At 46.7% G+C, this 23461-nt stretch overlaps 1 protein-coding gene and 1 long non-coding RNA gene across 6 annotated transcripts in view; one reads left to right on the top strand and one right to left on the bottom strand.

Moving 5' to 3' along the window:
* Positions 1-9751, bottom strand: part of SNX3 (sorting nexin 3) — a 32630-nt gene extending 22879 nt beyond the window's left edge. The window contains exon 1 of one of the 4 annotated variants that reach the window (XM_060190664.1): positions 9319-9751. In XM_060190664.1, coding sequence (XP_060046647.1) covers positions 9319-9480 — 162 coding nt within the window. In that variant the 5' untranslated portion in view covers positions 9481-9751. The remainder of the gene's footprint in view (positions 1-9318) is intronic. The other 3 variants (XM_060190666.1, XM_060190667.1, XM_060190663.1) reach the window with 3 other exon arrangements.
* A 262-nt stretch (positions 9752-10013) lies between these two features.
* LOC132538165 (uncharacterized) lies at positions 10014-22523 on the top strand. Of its 2 annotated transcripts, XR_009549624.1 has the most exons (4): positions 10014-10140; positions 10567-10644; positions 15371-15468; positions 20969-22523. It is a non-coding gene; the product is annotated as an uncharacterized LOC132538165 (long non-coding RNA). The 2 variants fall into 2 exon arrangements; XR_009549623.1 differs by lacking the exon at positions 10014-10140 and having other exon boundaries at positions 10450-10644.
* Positions 22524-23461: the final 938 nt, after the last annotated feature.

Below are 23461 nucleotides of genomic sequence, written 5' to 3'. Positions count from 1 at the left end.
TTTCAAGCTTTAGAGCCTCACAACCATTATGCTACCCCCCTATTTCATAAAACTTACTTAAGAAACAAGGACAAGAGGGAAACACAAAGAAACTCTTGACTGGATCTGGTGTTCTGCACCAAAGCAAAGGACTCTGGGACAGAAGGAGCTTTGGGGCCCTGGTGCATGATGGTAGATGAGAAATTGTAGCCATGTATCAACAACTGTGCTGCACCATTAGACCCCAATAACCGATCTAAAGTACTTTGTTTTTACCGGAGCACTGTTCAGTCTGGCTTATGGTGGTGCAGGGGAACTGAACCTGGGACCTTGGAGCCTCGGGCATGGGAGTCTATTTACATAACCATTATGCCATCTGCCCCCCACACACACCTTTTTTGGTGGAAGTTCAGAAGTCTTCTTTCTCTCCCCCTCTGTCTTCTCTCCCCGTCTTCCCCTCCTCTCTCCATTTCTCCCACCTGCAGGCGCAAAGTTTTGCCAGTGGTTAAGCAGTGCTACAGGTGTCTCTGTCTCTCCTTCCCCTTCCCTCTCAGTTTCTCTCTATATCCATAAATATATAAAGATAATAAAAACAAATTTAAAAAAGAGATTTTAGAGGGGGGGGAGGAGGAGATGCTGAAAGGGAGAGAGACACCTGCAGCCCTGCTTCGCCACTCGTGAAGCTTTCCCCCTGGAGGTGGGGACCAGAGGCTCGAACCCGGGTCCTTGTGCACTGTAATGCGTGTGCTTAACCAGGTGCGTCACCGCCTGGCTCCTAATTTAATAATAGAAACAGACCAGGAGCCCAAACATGGAAAAGCTGGTGCCGCCCCCAGTGACCTGTCTCTTAGTCCCCGGATTTCTTACCTAGCTGATTTCTTACCTCATAACACCATTTGATTTACTGCCTTTAAAATTTAACCTAGAAAAGGTTTCATTCTTTTTTGAGGCCTTTGATCCTCCAGAATTTCAAGCAAGGTATTGTTAGCAGTGGTGTCATCTCTTCAATGCACACATAAGGTCAGAAGGCTTGTGCTTGTGATTCTAGATCTCAAAGTCTAAAATATTTTTGTTTCTTAGGCAATAAATGTAGAGTTTGTCACATGATTTTTGTTTTGAGAAGTCTTTGTCGGGAGTCGGACGGTAGCACAGCAGGTTAAGCGCAGGTGGCACAAAGCACAAGGACCAGTGTAAGGATCCCGGTTCGAGCCCCCGGCTCCCTACCTGCAGGGGCGTCGCTTCACAGGCAGTGAAACAGGTCTGCAGGTGTCTGTCTTTCTCTCCCCCTCTGTCTTCTCTCCCCCTCTGTGGGGGGGGACCAGGTACTTCTTGAACCTAGGTCCTTACACGTTGTAAAATGTGCATTCAACCAGGGAAGCAACAACCCGTCCCCTCTTTAAATCTATCTCTAATAAAGAAATAAAAATTAAAATAAACCCTTTCAAAATGCAACTTTCATGACCCTCTTTCTTGCCAACGTTATTTTTTTTTAATTAAGAGCATTACTGGTTTACAGTAAACAGTTGTTGGGACGTGTGTAAAGTTTCTCAGTTTTCTGCGGAACACTCACCCAGCCTAGGTCCAGCCCCCGTCCCCTCACCCTCAGCCCTTGATGTTAGTGCAATAGTTGCCACGATGTTTTTAGCAAACTAGTTCTTTTTTTTTTTTTAGTACTTACTTTGGGCCGAGCAGTGGCACACTGGTAAAGTGCCGCTCACATCATCATGTGCCAGGAACTAGACTCAAGTCCCCGGCGCCCACCTACAGGTGGGGAAGCTTCATGAGCAGTGCTGCAGGTGTCTCTCCCCCTCCCCTCCCCCATTTTTGTCTCTATCCATAATTTTTAAAATACATTCAAAGGGAGAATCCTTGCAAAAACGATGTATTTACTAACGAGAGAGAATCAGAGCATCACGCTGGCACACTGGTGCCAGGGTTGGATTTAGGACTTCAGACTCGGAAGTTTAACATTTTATCCACTCTACTTCCTGGGTCGAAAACTATCGAGCTCTGTTTTAATTTGCCTCAACTTTAAACAGCTTCTTTTGAAATGACGTGAAGTTAACAGATATTGACTAAGCTTCTGTCACAGCAAACACACACACACATCATCATGTCGTACATCTTCAACTAATAAAACAGCAGGCCAAGTATATCTCAGTGAGAGCATAGAGTCAAAGACACAGCTCACCAGGTAGGGCCCAGAGGACAGGTCTGAGTTTCACTACCACACGGGCACCGCTAATGTCAGAGGAAGCTCTATGCTATCTCTCCCTCTCTTCCTCTGAATGAAAAAAGCAATCTGGTGAGCCAAGAAAGGCAGTACAGCAGCCATGCGACAGACTTTCGTGTTTGAGGACCAGAGGTCCCAGGTTCAATGCTTGGCACCACCATGAGCGGCACAGAGACGGAGGGTCACACTTGCAGGTGGGGGTCCTGAGTGACCCTGGCAGCTCTTTCTCACTTGTTCTCTTTCTTGTGAACACAGAAAATATATCTTAACAGAAGAAGCAGTGTGAAGAAATAGTGCATAGGGGAAAGGAGACAGCACAGTGGTTATACAAAGAAACTGTCATGCCTGAGGCTCCAAAGTTCCAGGTTCAATCCCCTGCACCACCATAAGCCAGAGCTGAGCCGAGCAGTGCTCTGGTAAAAATAAAGCATAAAGGGAGGGAGGCAGGGAGGCAGAGAGGCAGGGAGGGGAGTCCTCCCTACGGTCCCAGCTCTGCAAAATAAATTTTAAAAGTTTACTGGCTGGGGTCTGGGAGGTAGTGCAGTGATAAAACTTTGGACTTTCAAGCATGAGGTCCTGAGTTCAATCCCCGCAGCACATGTGCCAGAATGATGTCTGGTTCTTTCTCTCTTCTCCTATCTTTCTCATTAATTAAAAAAAAAAAAAGTCTACTGGCTTAAGTACTGAACAACATGGCTGCTGCTTCTTCTTCCTCTTCTTTTTTTTAAAGATTCTATTATTTATGAGAAAGATGGGAGGAGAGAGAGAGAGAGAGAACCAAACATCACTCTGGTACATGTGCTGCATACATGGGATTGAACTCAAGACCTCAAGCTTGAGAGTCCAATGCTTTATCCACTGTGCCACTTCCCGGACCACCAACATGGCTTCTTTTTATATTACTTTTGCCTCAATGAGTATACTTACATGCCTAATAGGCTTCTTGAAGAAATCTAACAATTTTAGTAATACAACTAAATAAAGTCAACTTTTGAGTAGCATTTATGCAAAGGCTCATGCCCCAAATCCCAGGTTCAATCCGCTGTACAACCATAAGCTAGACCGGAGGAGCAATTTGGTGTCTGTCTCTCTCTCATTAAAATAAAGCAAGTAAATTATACTTTTAAAGGTTCATTCACTTTGAGAGAAACAAGAGAGAACTAAAGTGTTTAAGGAGTGGAACCCAGGTCCTCAGTCACGTCAGTGTAAGTTTCAACTCCGCCACTGAGACACCTTTCTAGCAACTCCAGCATCAGATCTTAATTAAAATCCTCCTAAAACCCACCTGCAGGGGAATTGCTTTTGCAAGCGGTGAAGCAGGTCTGCAGGTGTCTACCTGCAGGTGTCTCCTCTCTGTCTTTCCCTCCTCTCTTCATTTCTCTCTGTCCTATCCAACGACGACAACAAGAATAACAGTGGTCGGGGAGGTGGCGCAGTGGATAAGACTTTGCACTCTCCGGCATGAGGTGCCAAGTTCAGTCCCCGGCAGCACATGTACCAGAGTGATGTCTGGTTCTTTCTCTCTCTCCTATGATTTCTCTAATGAATAAAAAAAAAAAAAAGAATAGGGAGTCTGGCGGTAGCACAGTGGGTTAAGCATACATGGCGCGAAGCGCAAGGTACGAGCATAAGGATCCCAGTTCGAGCCCTCAGCTCCCCACCTGCAGGGGAGTCACTTCAAAGGCGGTGTAGCAGGTCTGCAGGTGTCTGTCTTTCTCTCCCCCTCTGTCTTCCCCTCCTCTCTCCATTTCTCTCGGTCCTATCCAACAACGACGACATCAATAACAACAACGATAACTACAACAACGAAAAACAACAAGGACAACAAAAGGGAAAATAAATAAATATAAAAAAAAGAATAACTACAATAAAACAACAAGAGCAACAAAAGGGAGTAAATAAATAAATATTTTGGAAAAAATCTTCCTAAAAAAGAGTACCGCCTGACCCGTATAAACACGGGCTGAGCCCCCTTTAACATGCCACATTAATTCCAGACCTTGAGCTTCCCAGGCCTTTGATTATTACAGTGCTCTCTGCCGCACCTACCCATCACAACAATTTCAAAAAACACTACCACGGTACCAATTATTTTTAAAAGCCCAGAGATACTCATCAAGTGATCCTTATAGTTTTAAACACTGTCCTCAAACCAAAAGATAAATGGAGATTGGAAAACTTGCATTCTAAAGTACCATCATCCAGATAAAATTATTCAGTGAATTAGAGCAATTTCAATCAGATTTTATACAACTGAACCTTTTTCTCAAGACCAGAATATGAAGAGAATAACTTCTTCTTCTTCTAGCGTTTGCCAAGAGAATAACTATAAAACAGTTCCAGGGCCCAAACTCTGGACTCTAATACCATTTGCCACATGATAAATTCAACAGCAACAAAACAGTGGTGCCAGGGTGAGCAGGAACATTTGAGAGAAGAAGTAATACAACAATTCACCTGACATTTTTTTAATATTTATTTTATTTATTCCCTTTTGTTGCCCTTGTTGTTTTATTGTTGTTGTTGTTGGATAGGACAGAGAGAAATGGAGAGAGGAGGGGAAGACAGAGAGGAGGAGAGAAAGATAGACACCTGCAGACCTGCTTCACCGCCTGTGAAGCGACTCTCCTGCAGGTGGGGAGCCGGGGTTCGAACCGGGATCCTTATGCTGGTCCTTGTGCTTTGCGCCACCTGCGCTTAACCCGCAGCGCTACGGCCCGACTCCCTCACCTGACATTTTAAGACTCCTCTCCAAAAGCATTTGCTACTTAAGTAAGACCCAGTATCTTGGTGCAGGGAGACTCTAATATCTGAGGCTCCTAAATCCATAAACCAGTGCAGAGCAGTGCTCTGATTTAAAATAAAAAATTTTAAAAATCTTGGAAGTTGGGCGGTAGAGCAGCGGGTTAAGCGCACGTAGGACAACGCGCAAGGACTAGCGTGAGGATCCCCACCTGCAGGGGAGCCGCTTCACAAGTGGTGAAGCAGGTCTACAGGTGTCTATCTTTCTCTCCCCCTCCTCTCTCCATTTATCTGTCCTATCCAACGACAATGACAACAACAATAATAAAAAAACAAGGGCAACAAAAGGGAAAATAAATATAAATTTTTAAAAATTTTTAACTGATATAAAGCTCTTTAAAGTTGACCTATTACATACTAAAAGAAACCCCACTGGTTTATATATGAATTACTGTGTAAGAGAGCACAGAGGACCATAAGATCACACATAATTCTAGGGTGCAGACTGCATGTTTCAAAGTCCAACAAAGTCCACTGAACCAATTCCTGCATTTATAAGTCTTTATTATAAGTCATTATCACAGAACACTGATTTATATAAAATATCAACCGGTGTAGTGTACATATTGTTAATTCCATGGCTCATTAATCACTCTCAAAAAAGAATTACTTAAATGCAAATGACCACATCACAAATTTATTGTTTAAGTGTCACATATACTCCTTGACGATAATTTACCAAATGTGACTTTTAGTAAATCACCGTTTGAGAGTCCATTTAACAGAATGCACTCAGCAAAATAAGCACAGTTACTAAATGGAGGAAGTGTAGGCAGGAGAGTCTGCTTCAGTTCTGTGGCAGGAAGTACCAACTCTGGGAGTTTAGAAACAGGAATACCAAGTTCAGTTTTAGCACAAGAAATAAAAACATGCTGATGAATAAAGGTAAAAGGAAGTTCTTTTCAGTGAACCATCTGCTATGCTTACGACCATTCCAAATCATCATTCCTAAAGTTAAAAAGGAAGCCTGACTTTTTCTTATTCCGAATCATCATTCTTAGAGTTAAAACGGAAGCCTGACTTCTTCTCACACAAAGATGGTACTTCAGTACTTTTGTTCAAACAGCCAAGGCTGTTTATTATTACTTTTTAAAAAAACTTCTTTACTGGGGAATTAATATTTTACATTCAACAGTAAATGGCTGTTTATTATTTTACACCTCCTTAGGCAGATAAGAGTGGTTTGTAACATTAAGTTTTGTATCTTAAACTTAAGTTTGATTATTAAATATTTCCTTTTAAGATTTTTTTTTTTTTTTTAATGAGAGACATCAGAGCACTGTTCAGCTCTAGTTTATGAACCTGGAAGCTCCTGAACCTCAGGTATGAAAAGTCTTACACACATGCCACTGTGCTACCGTCCTGCCTCGGGGTCATTCCATTTCCACATGGCTCCTTTGGATAATTACCCGTCTAACTTCCACTGTACAGAAGGAAACTTGGCAGTGCTGTAGTGTCTTTCTCTGTCTCTCATTGTCTTTCTAGCTGAAAAAGTTGACCTGGAGCAGTGAAGTACCAGACAAAAAAAAATTTTTTTTTCTTAACACTACATTTTTAAAGGTGCGTAAATTCCACAAAACGATGCCGCACTTAGAACGATTAAAATGGTAAAGTTTGCGGTCCGGGAGGTGGCACAGTAGATAAAACGCTGGACTCTCAAACACGAGGTCTCAAGTTCAATCCCTGGCTGCACATGTACCAGAGTGACGTCTGGTTCTTTCTCTCCTCTATCTTTCTCATTAATAAATAAATAAAATCTTTAAGATTAACAAAAGGTAAAGCTTATGATGTTTTTACCATGCAAAAACTGCATAAATTAATGAAAAAAATTACTTAACTTAAATGTTTATAACACACATTTATATATAGGTATGAGACTAAATAAATTCCCAAAATTATATAATTTGTAAACCAAAGTTAAATAAAAAAAAAAGGGGGAAGCTCACTAGGTAAATTACGAAATTACAATTATTCTAATGCTCGATATTTATTATGCTTATTTTTTAATGAAGTAATTTGCTGTTGTCTTTCACAGTTGGGTTTGTTTTACCTAATTAATTTTTAAAGACATTTCCATACATGAGCAAGTTTTTTTTTAATCCTAAACTAGAAAGTGAAGCACTGTGCTCAATTAGCATCTTTCAAATCATCTCAATTACTTATTGCCAACAAATACTAGTTATGAAATTATAAGTGTGTTCCTACTTCAGCTGATTCCTTCATTCAGTGAAGTGCAAATCTCGAAATTAAGAGAGCAAGGCCCCTGAATGAACAGGCTTTTCCTGAAGCTGGTGGTAGTTTTGGAGGAGACGACAAGCTTACACTCCTCACATTTCACAGCCTTGGAGAGAGACAGCCAGAATCGAGAGGGAAGGAGGTGACGGAGAGGGAGAGAGAGCGCAAAGCTTTCCCCTGCAGGTGGGGTTTGAACCTGGGTCCTTGGGCATTGTGACATGTGCGCTCAACCAGGTGCACCACCACCCGGCCCCTCTTTTTTTTTTAATCTGTCTTCATTTCTTTCTTGGATGAAGACAGGCAGAAATCGAGAGGGAAAGCGCTGCTAGAGAGGGAGAGGGACGGACACCTGCAGCATTCCTTCGCCACTCACGAAGCTTTCCTCCTCCCGCTGCAGGTGGCGCCGAGGAGGGGGCTGGAACCTGGGTCTCTGCATTGTAACAACCAGATGTGCTACCACCCAGCCCCTCTTTTTCTGTTTTAACCACAGCCCTGCTCAGCTCTGGTTAAGGTGGTGCAGGGGGGGCTTGAACCTGGGAGAGTCTCTCTGCACAACCATTACGCCACCTCCCCCCGCGCCCACCCAGGTCACGCATTTCCGAGCTTTGTTCTCACCGAGACCTGCCATCAGGCCAGTGTGCAACCTGGGAAGGGCCCCCAAGCTCGGCCTGGCCACCACCTCCAGGGAGGAAAAGGGAAAAAAAAAGGAACTGGGCGGCTCCAACTCTGAGCAAATTCCTTTTCCTCCTTCATCTCTACCTCCCTCTTCCCGAGGAAGGGCGGCGTTCTGGAAAGATCTACCCTCCCTCTTTTATTTTGCTAACTCAAATGTCAACCCAGAGGGGGTGCGGGGTGCAGGGGTGCGGGGGTGCAGGAGTACGGGGCGCAGGGGAGCGGGGTGCGGGGCACAGGGGTACGGGGCGCAGGGGAGCGGGGCGAAGGGGTACAGGGTGCGGGGCACAGGGGTGCAGGGTGCGGGGGTGTAGGGGTGCGGGACGCGGGACGCGGGGGGAAGGGGTGAGGGACGCGAGGGTGCGGGACGCGGGGGGAAGGGGTGCGGGGCGCAGGCGCAGGGTTGCGAGGTGTAAGGGTGCGGGGCGCAGGGGTGCGGGATGAAGGGGTGCTTGGTGCAGGGGTGCGGGGCTGCGAGGTGCAAGGGTGCGGGCGCATGGGTGCGGGCTCAGGGGTGCGGGGCGCAGGGGTGCGAGGTGCAGGGGTGTGTGGTTCAGGGGTGCGGGCGCAGGGGTGCGGGTGCAGCGGTGCGGGGCGCAGGGGTGCGGGCACAGTGGTGCGTGGCTCAGGGGTGCGTGGCTCAGGGGTGCGGGGCGCAGGGGTGCGAGGTGCAGGGGTGCCGGCGCAGGGGTGCGAGGTGTAGAGGTGCGAGGTGCAGGGGTGCGAGGTGCAAGGGTGCGAGGTGCAGGGGTGCCGGCGCAGGGGTGCGAGGTGTAGGGGTGCGAGGTGCAGGGGTGCGAGGTGCAGGGGTGCCGGCGCAGGGGTGCGAGGTGTAGAGGTGCGAGGTGCAGGGGTGCGAGGTGCAAGGGTGCGAGGTGCAGGGGTGCCGGCGCAGGGGTGCGAGGTGTAGGGGTGCGAGGTGCAGGGGTGCGAGGTGCAGGGGTGCCGGCGCAGGGGTGCGAGGTGTAGGGGTGCGAGGCGCAGGGGTGCGAGGTGCAAGGGTGCGAGGTGCAGGGGTGCCGGCGCAGGGGTGCGAGGTGTAGGGGTGCGAGGTGCAGGGGTGCGAGGTGCAAGGGTGCGAGGTGCAGGGGTGCGAGGTGCAGGGGTGCCGGCGCAGGGGTGCGAGGTGTAGGGGTGCGAGGCGCAGGGGTGCGGGGCGCAGGGGTGCGGGGCGCAGGGGTGCGGGGCGCAGGGGTGCGGGCGCAGGGGCGCCGGTGCACAGGCCTCCGGCGCCGCGCTCGCTCCGCAGCGCCCCCCGCCCGCCCCAGCCCCCCGCCCTGCACCCACGGGGGTTCGGACCCACGACCACGCCCGAGGACAGCACGGCCGGGCCCCTGCGGGGAGCGGAGGGCGACCCCGCGGCCGGTGCGGGTTCCAGGCTCCCGCGGCGGCCTCACCTTGACCCTGATCTCGTAGGTGGTGAAGCGGCCCCGGCCGACGCCCACGGTCTGCGGGTTGCTCACGTCGATCTCGAGGAAGTTGCTGGGGGGCCCGTAGGCGTCATTGAGGTTCTGCGGCTTGGTGATCAGCCTCCGGGTGTCCGCTACGGTCTCCGCCATGTCCGCGGGCTCCCTCCGCCCCTGCTGCCGCCCGCCGCGGGGACACCGGCTCGCGCGCCGCGGTCGCGAGGTGAGCGAGCACGTAGGTCGGGCGTTCACCGCCGCGCGCGCCCGGAGCTCCTCCCCGCGCCCTGGGCACAAACAGCTGACTCGCCGGAACCCGGAGCCCGCGGCCTCGGGACGCCCGTCACAGAAGCGGCCGGGGGTTGTGCGGAAGACGGGCTGAGGGGCGGGGGTGCGGGGGTCCTGCGGGCTAAGCGGCCCGGGGCGCGAGGTCACGGGACCTGGAGTGTCCGGCCGAACTACAGCGCCCACAATGCACCGCGCGGGCGCGTCGCCGCCGAGATGCGGCGCTGACCCGGGGTCAGGGGGCGGGAACTTCCGGTCTCGGGCGCCGGAAAAGGTCTTCGTGGCCTAGAGCACTTTTGGGGTGGGGCCGTAGGGGGGGGCGGGCGGAATGTGGAGGTTGGAGGAGAAGGTTAGTCTGCGGTGGGAAGCAGACAGCCTCCGCTCTCGGCTCACGGCGCCGACGTTGACTACGGTCACCCCCGAGACATCCTCCCCTCCCCCCGAAAATGCCTCCGATGTTGATTCTGACGCCACAATTTGTCCCCCTTACAGGAGAAAATCCAAGAAACCTTGCAAGATCTTAGCGCAAAGGTCAAGTCGGTTTTGTTTTTATTGTTATTATTTTATATTTATTCCCTTTTCTTGCCATTGTTGGAGTTATTATTGTTATTGATGTCGTCATTGCTGGATAGGACAGAGAGAAATGGAGAGAGGAGGGGAAGACAGAGAGGGGGAGAGAAAGACAGACACCTGCAGACCTGCTTCACCGCTTGTGAAGTGACTTTCCTGCAGGTGGGGGAGCCGGGGGCTCGAACCGGGATCCTTATGCCGGTCCTTGCGCTTTGCGCCACGTGCGCTTAACCTGCGCTACAGCCCAGACTCCCCTTATTATTAATTATTATTATTATTATTACTTTACTTAGTCCTCCAAGAGGTAAGAGGAATCCTGCTCAGAACGTCCTTGTGTATGGACGACCTGGGGCTTTGTACTTTTTCTCCCCCTGCCATCCCGACAAGCTTCCAGGAGCCGCGTTTGCAGAGAAGAGGAGTGGCACACGGGTTTACCGTGTCTGAAATGACACACAGGACTTGGTTGTAAGAACATTAAGCGCCGACCATCCGGCTTCCCCTGCATAGCGAGAGCCCAAGTCTGGCGCACCGCACCGGGGGAAGCTTCTGTGCTGTTGCATCCTTTCCTCTCAATTATTACTTAATTTATTTATTGGGTAGAACAGAGAGAAATTGAGGGGGGGATAGGGAGAGACAGAGACGCCTGCCTGCAGCCCTGCTTCACCACTCGTGATGTCCCCCCCCCCCCACACACACACACACAGGTGGAGACCGGGGACGTGAACCCCGGTCCTTGCGCGCTGTGATGCGACCACTTGACCAGGTGCGCCGCCACGTGGCCCGCGTCTTTTCCTCCCTGCCTGGAAGTTTGGTTTGACGTGGCGGCGAAATCAGATTTATTTGTCAGAATCCTGCTCGCCTCTGGCTTGTGGTTGGGGGCAGAGATTGAACCCAGGAGCTCAGAGCCTTGGACACGAAAGTCGTTTGCTTGACCGTTATGTTCTCTGTCCCTAGTCAGACCCAAAGATAAAATAAATAAACTAGAAAGACAAGAAGTGGGGGGGCGGGCGGCCTCGCAGTGGGTTAAGTGCAAGGATCCGGGTTTGAGCCCCCCCTCCACCTGCTGGGGCGTCGCTTCCCAGGCGGTGAAGCAGGTCTGCAGGTGTCTTTCTCCTTCTCTGTCTTCCCCTCCTGTCTCCGTTTCTCTTTGTCCTATCCAATGACAACAGCAATGACGACAATAACAATAAATACAACAACAAAGGCAACAAAATGGGCGTGAGGGGGATGGCCTCCAGGAGCAGTGGATTCGTAGTGCAGCTGTCGAGGCCCAGCAATGCCCCTGGAGGGAAAGAAAAAAAAAAAAAGACAAGAGGTAGATATTCACTTTGAGCAAATGCTGATTTTGAACATAGTAGTGGGAGGTTACATCTTCCTCTTCATCTAGGGAGTTTAACGTCCCTTGTCAAAGATCTGCAACTTTTTTTAAAAACTTTTATTTATTTTTATTTTTTTAATCTTTCTTTATTGGCTAGAAACAGGTAGCACTGCTTCACCACTTGCAAAGTTTTTCCTCTTCAGGTGGGGACGGGGGGTTCGAACCTGGGATCCTCCTTGCACATTGTAACTAACATGTGCACTCAGCCATGTGAGCCACCACCTGGCCCCTGTTTTCTCATTTTAAAATGTGTTCAGCCTCAGCAACTCCTTCCATGTTGAACACCCTGATCTGCCCCTTAGGATGGAAACTTCTCCAGATGATTAGCCAGATGATTTCCTTGCTAAGGAAGCTAGCCGCGGGGAAGACGGCCGCCCGGGTCAGCTGATGATGATAGCGGGATGGGGCCAAGACTTAGCCACCATTGATCCAGCTTGTCTTTTTTGTTTTAATTTTTTTTATATATATTTATTTATTTCCTTTTGTTGCCCTTTTTTATTATTATTGTTGTTATAGTTGTTGTCGTTGGATAGGACAGAGAGAAATGGAGAGAGGAGGGGAAGACAGAGAGGGAGAGAAAGACACCTGCAGACCTGCTTCACCGCCTGTGAAGTGACTCCCCTGCAGGTGGGGAGCCAGGGCTCGAACCGGGATCTTTATGCTGCTCCTTGCACGTTGCACCAAGTGTGCTTAACCCACTACGCACTGCCCGAATTCAGATCCAGCTTGTCTTTAGCCTTTAAGGCAAATGGTAACTTTAACATCTACTCAAGGTTCAACCTTGTTTATCTCAAAACCTACCCCTCCAACCCCTCCTATATATTTTTTAGGGTTGAGAGGCTACATCGTGGTTATGCAAAAAGACTGAGGCTCTGAGCTCCTGGGTCCAATTCCCCAAAGTTACCATAATCCAGAGCTGATCAGGGCTCTGATCTCTTTCTCCTCTGTATCTCTCATTAAACGATGTGTTTAAAGTTTATAATGGGGTGGAGGGTAGATAGCATAATGGTTATGTAAGCAGACTCTCATGCCTGAGGATCCAAAGTCCTAGCTTCAAGCCCCCACACTACCATAAGCCAGAGCTGAGTAGTGCTCTGTTAAAAGGGGGGGGGGGGGAGCCAAATGTTCACTTCAAAGGATTCTTAAAAAAAAAAAAAAAAACCTATAATGTGTTTTCTAAAACATAGAGATGAGGCTGGCTAAAGCAGCGCTCCATTCTCTTAATTTGAAAAGCAGTAAAACATACTTCCCTTTAAGCAAAAGCTGCATGTGATAGAATTTGTTTCTGAATATTTAAAAAAAAGGGGGGTGGGGGGCAAGGATCTAGCCCAACCTGTTAAAGCACAGAATTCACATTCCTGGGACCAGAGCCCTAAATTCAACCCACCAGTACCATTTTATGTGCAGTGCTCTGATATCTCTCAAATAAATAAATAGCATTAAAATGGCAACTTGGTATGACTTAACAGTGAACTCAAGAAATAAGTGTATCTTTAAGTCAGACTATATGAGTACCTTGCAAGACAGTTCGCCTGCATAGTGCTTTGTCATATCCATGACCTAGTTTCAAGCCCACTGGGGGGAATATCAAGTGTTGTATCTTTCTGTCTGTCTTCCTCTCTCAATCTGGCAAAGTTCAGCCAGGAGCATTGAAGCCCTGGTAATGGCAAAAATAAAAGATAGGATCAAAACAAAAAAGCCGGGTTGACGCTTGCAGGGGTCTGTGATGAGGTGTTTGTTCTTGACCTCAGCTGACTGCCAACTCTGTTTCCAAGAGTCTGGAACAGAGTTCAGTGTAGGCGTAGGGGACCAGATTGGGTGACGAGACGTCAAGCGTTGGACAGGGTGGGCGAAGATATCCGCGTATATTGGCAGGTCCGGTCAAGCGTAGATGTGGGAAATGAACTTAGATGATGCCGCATCCCGACGAATATCTGGCGGGGCGATGTTGCTAAGAACTGGCAGCCATGGAACCGGGGTGGAACAGATGGTTCCAGAAATTATCCTCATGGAGGAATATAATTTGGAATCGACCAAGTGGACATGGGGGCTACAGAACCATCCTGGGGCACAGTATTCTGCAGTGGAATAGCATAATGCCAGAGATGATGATCGTAGTGTGGAAGCGCTCGCGCCCCATGAGGAGCTGGCCAGTCTTGCAATGATGTGATTCCTCGCACCCACCTTTGCTGCAGTTTTTATGAGATGTTCGTGAAATGACAGGGTGCGATCGAGAGTAACGCCAAGATAGACTGGCTGAGCTTCATGCGGGATTCTCGTATCGCCAAGCTGCACATTAAGCTCACGCGAGGCCGAGGCATGGTGTAGATGGAAAACAGATGATACCGTTTTTGCAGTGCTAGGGATTAGTCGCCATTTTTTACAGTAATCAGATATCAGAGACATGTCTTTCGTGAGTGTTTCCTCGAGGATGTCAAACTTGGATGCCTGAGTTGCACAGCAGATGTCATTGGCGTAAATGAACTTCCTTGAAGAAGTTTCTGGGAGGTCATTGATGTAAATATTAAATAGCGTAGGAGCCACAACAGAGGCCACTTGAGACAAGTCTCTATCCCCTCTGAAGATTCCTACAGGCGCTTCCGCCAAGCCATCTTCAAAGCAGCTTCCCAAGCTATTCCTCATGGGAGACGTGCTAACTATACGCCTTGTCCTGATGCTGAATGCGAGCAACTACTAAAGCAGTATGATGAGTCGGGCGACCCAGATGTGGCCGACCATCTCATTGCCTCCCTGGATGCAGCACGCCAAGCCCGCTGGCAACAACTCACGGAAAGTCTGAACTTCACCCACTCAAGTAGGAAGGCCTGGAAGCTTCTTCATAGTCTGGGTGCCAGTAGCCAACCCTCTCCCGTCTCCCATCCTCCCGTATCTCCAAACTCAGTGGCCAGTCACCTAACTCAAGTTGGACGTGCTAAGATCGACCCAGTCTGGAAAAGAGAAATTTCCCATGAGTGGTCATCCCACTTCCGGTTATCTTGTCCATCTCCAAAACTCTCTCCCTTTACACTGTCTGAACTGGAAGACGCTTTGAAGAGGGTTAAACTGGGAACGGCTGCTGGCTATGATAACATCACCCCAGAACTCATTCTTAACTTGGGTCCTGCGGCAAAGAAGTGGCTCACTACATTCCTGTCCCACATCTTGGAATCCGAATCTATGCCCAAAATTTGGCGTCGTGCGAAGATAATAGCGGTTTTGAAACCAAAGAAAGACCCAACACTGGCCGCCAGCTATAGACCAATTTCTCTCCTCTCCGTGTGTTACAAACTCCTTGAGAGGCTGCTTCTGTCACGTATTTCTCCTCTTACAGAGAAATTCCTATCACCCGCCCAAGCTGGTTTCCGCCCAGGAAGATCTACCTGCGAACAAGTCCTGGCCCTGTCAACTTACATTGAAAATGGATTCCAGAAGAATTTAAAGACGGGTGCTGTCTTTGTTGATCTCACAGCAGCCTATGACACGGTCTGGCACCGTGGTCTCCTAGTCAAGATCTCAAGATGCCTGCCTCCATGGGTGGCCAACACTATATCGTTTCTTCTCCAAAACAGAAGATTCCAGATGCATCTGGGTGACAAGTCAATTTCTCTCTGTCTTATCAAATAAAGAAAAATAATGTTAGAATTAGAAAGCCAAAAAAATGTAAGTGGTTTGGAACAGTGAAACCCCAGTGAAGACACTAAATAAATGCATTAAATAAATTGGAGTGGATGAGAGATAAGAGACCAGGAACCACTACTGTGCTGTCGTCCGTAACACCTACACAATGTAACCACGGGGTATTCTCTCCACAAGCTCCTGTCTCATTCAGAACCGCTGTGGGCAGCTGGAACAGGTGCTTACAGAGAGAAGGCACCTACAGAAGACACTGACGGAAGCGTGATCATTGCCGGGTAGACATCAGGGGCAAGTTATTTGTTTTTTTTTTTTTTTTTTTTTTTTGGTAGGGGTTGTATTCCTTGAATTTTCAAAATGAATAAGCCATTGAATTAATAAGGGAATTTGGTGACTTAAAGAAACCCACTTTATAGCTTTCCTCTGTCGAGGCACTGTCATCAGGGTGCTGATGGGGAAATAAAATGAACAGCAGAGCTGGGGAGAAAGTTCAGTGGTAGCACAAGGCCTTTTTTGCATGGCGGAGGTAACAGGTCCAGTCCCCTGGTCTACCAACAACCAGAGTTGATACGAGCTCTGTCAAAAACAAAGAATGTAACAGTCACTAAAAATAAAAAATGAATGAGCAAACAGGCTGGGAGGTGGTGGTGTAGGGAGAGCACTCGAAACCATGAAATTTCTGAGTTCAGTGTCTAGCATCACATAAGCCAGAGTATGTCCCATTTCCTCTATCTTTCTTCCTCTCACCCACTAATAAGTCATTTTCAATGTGAAAATAATAGTAGTAGAGAGAAAAACCTAGTAAAGGCACAGGATTCAAAGTAACAAAATGACAAAATCGTGCTAGAAGATAAACCAGGGGGTTCACACAGGCAAGTCCTACACTCTACTGCTGAGCCATCATGCTTGTTAATCGTATCTATTGATATTTATTTGTTTACTACAAACAAAGAGAGAACAAAGTGAGAAAGGAGAAAATGTGGGACACAGGGAGGGAGAGAAAGAGGGAATAAAAACACTTCAGCTCTGGCATAGGTGGTTCTAGGGGTTGAAGCTGAGGCCTCTGGGTTCTCAGTCATGAAAGTTGATACTCTAACAGGCTAAGTTACTTCCCTGACTCCTGCCTCTTAATTTTCAATCAAGCATTTACATTATGCAAAAGTCAAAATGAAATGGACACAAAAATTTGTTGCTTTGGGCTAGGCAGTGGCACATCTGGTGGAGCACACACATTACCATGCAGAATAAAAGGCCGTGGTCCGGCAGGTGGCGTGGTGGATAAAACATTGGGCTCTCCAGCATGAGGTCCCGAGTTCAACTCCTGGCAGCACACATACCAGAGTAATATCTAGTTCTGTCTTTCTGCTTTTCAGTCTTCATGAATAAATAAAATATAAATAAATAACCACCAGTAGTGCTTGTATAGGCGTCAAGTCCCAGTAATATCCCTGGTAGCAATAAAAAAAAAAAGAGAGGGATCGCGTAGCGCAGCGGGTCAATCACACGTGGCGCAAAGCGGAAGGACCGGCATAAGGATCCCGGTTTGAACCCAGGCTCCCCACCTGCAGGAGAGTCGCTTCATAAGCGGTGAAGCAAGTCTGAAGGTGTCTATCTCTCCCCTTCTCTGTCTTCCCCTTCTCTCTCCATCTCTGTCTGTCCTATCCAACAACGACAACAATAATAACTAAAACAATAAAACAACAAAGGGCAACAAAAGGGAATAAATAAGTATTTTTAAAAAGGAAAAGAAAAATATTATTTCTAGTTCTTTTCTCTAGTCATCTACTTCCCTTTTCCATTGACAGCCACTATTAAGAATTCTGTTTTGTTTTTTGACTTATTATTTTTATTATTTAATGTTGATTTACAAAATTGTATGGTAATAGGGGTATACTTTTTAAAAATATTTATTTTCCTTTTTGTCGCCCTTGTTTTTATTGCTGTGGTTATTATTATTGTTGTTATTGATGTCGTTGCTGCTGGATAGGACAGAGAGAAATGGAGAGAGGAGGGGAAGACAGGGGGAGAGAAAGACAGATACCTGCAGACCTGCTTCACTGCTTGTGAAGCGATCCCCCCCCTGCAGGTGGGGAGCCGGGCTCGAACCAGGAACCATGTGCTTTGTACCATGTGCACTTAACCCACTGTGCTACTGCCTGACCCCCAGGGGTATAATTCTTGACTATTTTTTAGAGAAAGAACTAGAACATTACTCTGACCCATGCTGTGCCAAGGTTTGAACTTAGTATCTCACATTTGTAAATTCTGCACTCCAGGGTGGAGCAAAGAGACTCGTTTCTGTTGCGCCACCACCAGCCCCCATTAAAGCATAGCTTAGGTGACCCACCTGGGAGGTGCATCAGTAGATAGAAGCGTGGGATTCTCAAGCATGAGGTATTGGGTGGGGGAGATAGCATAATGGCTATGCAAACTCTCCTGCCTGAGGTCCAAAGTAAGGTCCCAGGTTCAATCCCCACACTAGCATAAACCAGAGCTGAGCAGTGCTCTGGTACAGGGGGAAAAAAAAAAATTCCGACTGGCCAGGGATCGAGCTCAGCAGCAGAGCACAGGACACTCCAGCCTGAGGCCCGAGGTTGTATGCCTAGCACTGAATATGCCAAAGCTGAGTGGGACTCTGTGTCTGTTTCTCTCATAAAAATAATGACATTGGGAGTCGGGCGGTGGCACAGTGGGTAAAGCGCATTGTGACGCGAAGCACAAGGACCGGCCTAAGGATCCTGGTTCCAGTCCTTGGCTCCCCACCTGCAGGGGAGTCGCTTCACAGGCGGTGAAGCAGGTCTGCAGGTGTCTGTCTTTCTCTCCCCTTCTCTGTCTTCCCCTCCTCTCTCCATTTCTCTCTGTTCTATCCAACAATGATGACATCAATAATAACTACAACAACAATAAAAAAGCAACAAGGGCAATAAAAGGGAAAATAAATATTTTTAAAAGATTATTAAAAATATATAAATAAAAAATAATAATAACATTATTTTAAATGTTCCTCTGTATTCATAACAAGAAAAATTCAAATAATGATATGATTTAGGCTAGTAAACATTAAAAATTTCATTAACATTTAGTATGAGTGAAGCTACAAATTAAAAAAAAAACTTTTGGGGATCTAGGGAGACAGCACAGTGGTTATGCAAAAGATTTTCTTGCCTGAGGCTCTGAGGTCCCAGGTTCAATCCTCAGCACCACCATAAGCCAGAGCTGAGCAGTGCTCTGATCTCTGTGTGTATCTTTCTCTCTGTATCTCTGTATTCCCTCTCTCTCTCTCTCTCTCACACAGACACACACAAACACACACACACACAATTAAATATTTTTAAAATAATAAAGAAGAAAAGCACTTTTTTGTCTTAAAAAACACTTTCACAGAATTGCTTCACAGGTTCTTAATTGGTTAAAACCCCTCACAGAACGGAATTATGCAACATTTGGTAATTGCCTATGTTCTTTGGTCCTGTAATTTATTTGCAAGAACTTGTAAATCTCACATCTACATTAAATTTAGCCCAGTGAATTTTAGAGAAGCGTTCTTGCTGCCTGGGAGGTAGCACAGTGTTGGATCTGAAAGCTCGTAGTCCCTAGTGGGAGCCCCAGTATGTGCTACACAGATGTTCAGAGCCTCTCCTCCTCTCCCCATGACTCGCCCATTGATGATTTTATTTATTTATTGCCTCCAGGGTTACTATTGGGGCTTGGTGCCTGCACTATGAATCCACTGCTCCTGGAGGTCATTTTTTCCCTTTGGTTGCCCTGGTAATTTATCGTTGTTGTTACTATTATTGTTATTGCCGTCGTCGTTGTTGGATAAGACAGAAATGGAGAGAGGAGGAGAAGACAGAGAAGGGGAGAGAAAGACAGACATCTGCAGACCGGCTTCACCACTTGTGAAGGAACTCCCCTGCAGGTGGGGGGCCAGGGGCTCCAGCCGGGATCCTTAAGTCGGTCCTTGCCCATTGGGCCACGTGTGCTTAACCCGCTGCGCTACCACCTGGCCCCCGATGACATTTTTTTTGTTCCAACAGAGTTATTGCTGGTGCTCAGTCACACAAGAACTCCTTTGCTACCAACAGACATTTTTTCCCTTTTCTTTGTAATAGAGACAAAGATAGGAAGAGAGAGGAAAGAGAGGGAGAAGAACAGAGACCCGTGCAGCATGCTCCACTCTTTGTGAAGCTTCCTCTCTGCACGTGGGGGTGGGGGCTTGGACCTGGGTCTTCACACATGCTAACGTGTGTGCTCTGCTGAGCGCAACACCACTTGCTCCGATGGGGGGTATATGTCATTATTTTGTTGTTGTTGTTTGAATCTTGCCTTTGGAGAGCGGTTGCGAGGTGGCTCTGAAGGCCTGCGTGCAGAGGACACCGCAAGCACCAGTATGTATTTCTGCCCGGGGTTATGGATATGTGTGGACATAGGCTCTAGCTCATGGACCTGGTCTATATGTGGGTTTCGGGACTTGGTTGGGAGGTGAACCGCCTGGAATGGAATTAGAGAATCCTATGAGGGGTGAGATCTCACCCGAGTAATGAGGCTGAAGGCTTGACATTCCACGCCTGACCCCTCTGGACGTGGTCTGGGGTGAGGCATGCTGGGGTGGTGCTCCTTGCGATGATTAGATTGGGATCGGCGGATGCAATATCATTTGGTATAAGTAGAGAGAAGCATGCAGGAAAGTGAGCCCCAGCCTAGAGGTTCCAGGACTGGGGGAAATATAGGCTCTATAGAGGAAGCGGGAGGGGATGGGATATGGAGTTCTGGTGGTGGAAATTGTGTGGAGTTGTACCCCTCTTATCCTATGTTTTTGTCAGTGTTTCCTTTTTATAAATAAAAATTTTAAAAAAATGTTGCCTTTGTTAAATCATGAACCAGGCAACATCTCACTAGAAGATAAAAAGGAGCTCCAAGAAGTTGTACAAAATGAAAGCTTTATGTGGTCCAGGAGGTGGCACAGTGGCTAAGGCACTAGACTCTACTAGACTCTCAAGCATGAGGTCCTGAGTTCAATCCCTGGCAGCACATGTACCAGAGCGATGTCTGTCTGATTCTTTCTCTTTCTCCTGCCTTTCTCAATAATAAATAAAATCTTTAAAAAAAAAAAGAAAGAAAGCTTTGGAAGTCGGGCGGTAGCGCAGTGGGTTAAGCGCATGTGGCACAAAGCACAAGGACCAGCGTAAGGATCCCGGTTCCAGCCTCTGGCTCCCCACCTGCAGGGGAGTCGCTTCACAGGTGGTGAAGCAGGTCTGCAGGTGTCTCTCTCCCCCTCTCTGTCTTCCCCTCCTCTCTCTGTATCTCTCTGTCCTATCCACAACAACAACAACGTCAATAATAATGATGACAACAATAAAACATGGGCAATGAAAGGGAATAAATAAATAAATATTTTTTTTAAAATGAAAGCTTTCATAAAAGAGTACTGGACTTGTGGCCAGGCTGTTTGCTTTCCTTTCGGGGAAGGCAGGGATCTATCAGGCAGATTATCTTAAAAATACTCACCAGGCTCCTTCTGACTCACTGGTTTAAGATTCCATTTCTGGGTGGGTTGTGATGGAGCAACCATACCAGTTTCTTGATTTGGCAATAAGTGACTTAACTTGGGGTCTTATTTTTAAAAAGGAAAGCTATCAGGGGAGAGGGGATGGGATACGGAGTTCTGGTGGTGGGAATTGCATGGAGTTGTACCCCTCTTATCCTGTGGTTGTGTTAATGTCTCCTTTTTAAAATAAATTTTAAAAATTTAAAAAAGTATTTATTATGTATGTATAGCAACCACAGCATCCCTCTGGCATATAGGGTGCTGAGGATCAAACTTGGCACCTCACATGCAGGCCCAGCACCCTTCCCGTTGAGTCACCTCCCAGATCCCATGTAGCCTTGTTTCCAACGGTCCTGACAGCAGATTCAAAGTTAGTCACGGTAACAATGAAAACTGGGATGACTGGACATCTTCACGAACAGGTGACAAGTTTGATCATCTTTTTCACATCACCCTCACCCTTATCACTGGAACTTGACTACTCCAAGATGACTTTCTCAGACAGAAACAGAGAGACAAAGAGGCGGATAAAAAGGGCGGAAGAGGCCATGGCACTGAAGCTTCCTCCTCTGTGGTGGGAACCAGAGTTGAACCTCGACTGTGCACATGCCAAACTAGCATACTATCCAAGTGAATTATTTTTCTGGCCCACAAATTAAATTTCTGCGTATCAGATAATACTTTGCTTCTGTACAAATGAGGAACCACCTTTAAGATTGTGTGTGTGTGTGTGTATCTTGTTATGATAACAGGGAGCATTTAAAATAATTTTATTATCTTTATGAGAGAAAGACACAGAGTCCCACTCAGCTTTGGCATATTCAGTGCTCGGGATCTAACTTAGGGCCTCAGGCTGGAGCATCCTGTGCTCTACTGCTGAGCTCTATCCATGGCCAGATGTTCCCATAAGACATTCATATTTCCTTTCTTGGTGACCTATTTAAATACTTTGTTTCTATTGACTATTACTGTATTTCTGGATATGCCAAGGCTTATAGATATAAAGGAATACATCTCTTTTTATGCATTACATATCAGTGAGGGCAAAACACACACACACACACACACACACACACACACACACGAAGAGAACAAGAGACTCTGGCAAGTTGCAGAGCCAGGAAATAAACTGATATCTAATGCTTGCAAGTCCTGTGCTCTGCCACTGAATCAAATCCAGACTACTAACAAGTAAGTCTTTTCATGTGATATAAATTGCAAAGTAGCTTTTGACTCTGCCAATAAAGTTTTTGCTAGATATTTTGTCATTTGATTTATGCCGTTAACCTAATCTTTTCTTTAATGACTTCTGAATTTTGAAGCATTCTTAGAAAGCTGTTCCTCCTCTCACAACCCATTGGTTTTCTATTAATTGTGTATTTGCAGATATCACTAATTTCTTTTTGATTTAAATATTTAGCTCAATTGGCTTTATTTTGCATCAGAGGAATGTGGGCTAGATGTAAATTTTCCCCAGTTGTTCTTGTACCATGTATTGAAACAATCTAGCTTTCATTCCCTGATCCAAGTTGGTTGTATTATGTTTGAAGTCTTATGAGAAATGTGTTTTTTTAATTTTTAGAATATTTTAGTATTTATTTTACTTTATTTTATTTTTTTACCAGAGCACCGTTCAGCTCTGGTTTATGGTGGTGTGGGGGATTGAACCTGGGACTTGATGGAGCCTCAGGCTTGAACGCCTGTTTGCATAACCATTATGCTATCTACCCCTGCCCTAATTTAGTATTTCTAATTAAAAATATTTTTAAAGATTTATTATTTATAATATTATTATTCCCTTTTGTTGCCATTGTTTTATTGTCGTTTATGATTGATGTCATTGTTATTGGATAGGACAGAGAGAAATGGAGAGAGGAGGGAAGACAGAGAGGGGGAGAGAAAGATAGACACCTGCAGACCTGCTCCACTGCCTGTGAAGCGACTCCCCTGCAGGTGGGGAGCCGGGAGCTCGAACCGGGATCCTTACGCCGGTCCTTGCGCTTTGTGCCACCTGCGCTTAACCCTCTGCACTACCGCCCGACTCCCATTACATTTTATTTATTTATTTGTTTATTTATGAGAATGATAGGAGGAGAGAGAAAGATCGAGACATCACTCTGGTACATGTGTGGCTGGAGATTGAACTCAGGACCTCATATTTGATAGTCCAGTGTTTTACTATGCCACTTTCTGGACCATGAGGAATGCAGTTCTTATTTAGTCCTAATCTTTCTGTGACTGCATATGGTATAATAGTAATAATAATGAACTATGTTGTTCTCACGGTCAAGGAGATGAGTGGTGAAGTACAGGACTTGTGTGCGTGAACCCAGTGCTTGGTCCACAGCACTGGCTCTGCCCGTGTCCAGCTGTGCTCTGCTCTCTGGCTCCCTATCTCTGTCGCACGTCTTTCTTTTTTCAGTTGTTAGTGGGTGTGGTGCAGGTGCCTATCGTGGGGAGGTAGGAAAACTCTACTCACGTGACAACAATCTCCTAAGTCATTATTTTCTCCAATAAAGTGATTTAAGAAAAGAAAGAAGCGAGAAACCACAAATAAAATCAGATGTTTTTCAAAACAGGAAAAAAAAGAAAGATGTTGGTCTCTGCCAGGATCCTGACACAGAGCTCTTTAGAAAGTTCTTTACAGAATTTGCTGAGATAGGAATATGTGTTGTTATTCTTACCAAACCAGAGTTTATGCTGATGAGTAACTCAGGGCGAGG

The sequence above is a fragment of the Erinaceus europaeus genome, chromosome 4 (assembly GCF_950295315.1).
Source record: "Erinaceus europaeus chromosome 4, mEriEur2.1, whole genome shotgun sequence".
NCBI classification, from domain to species: Eukaryota; Metazoa; Chordata; class Mammalia; order Eulipotyphla; family Erinaceidae; genus Erinaceus; species Erinaceus europaeus.
Note: the sequence above shows the minus strand (reverse complement) of the source record. Positions and strands in the feature narration are given on the sequence as shown.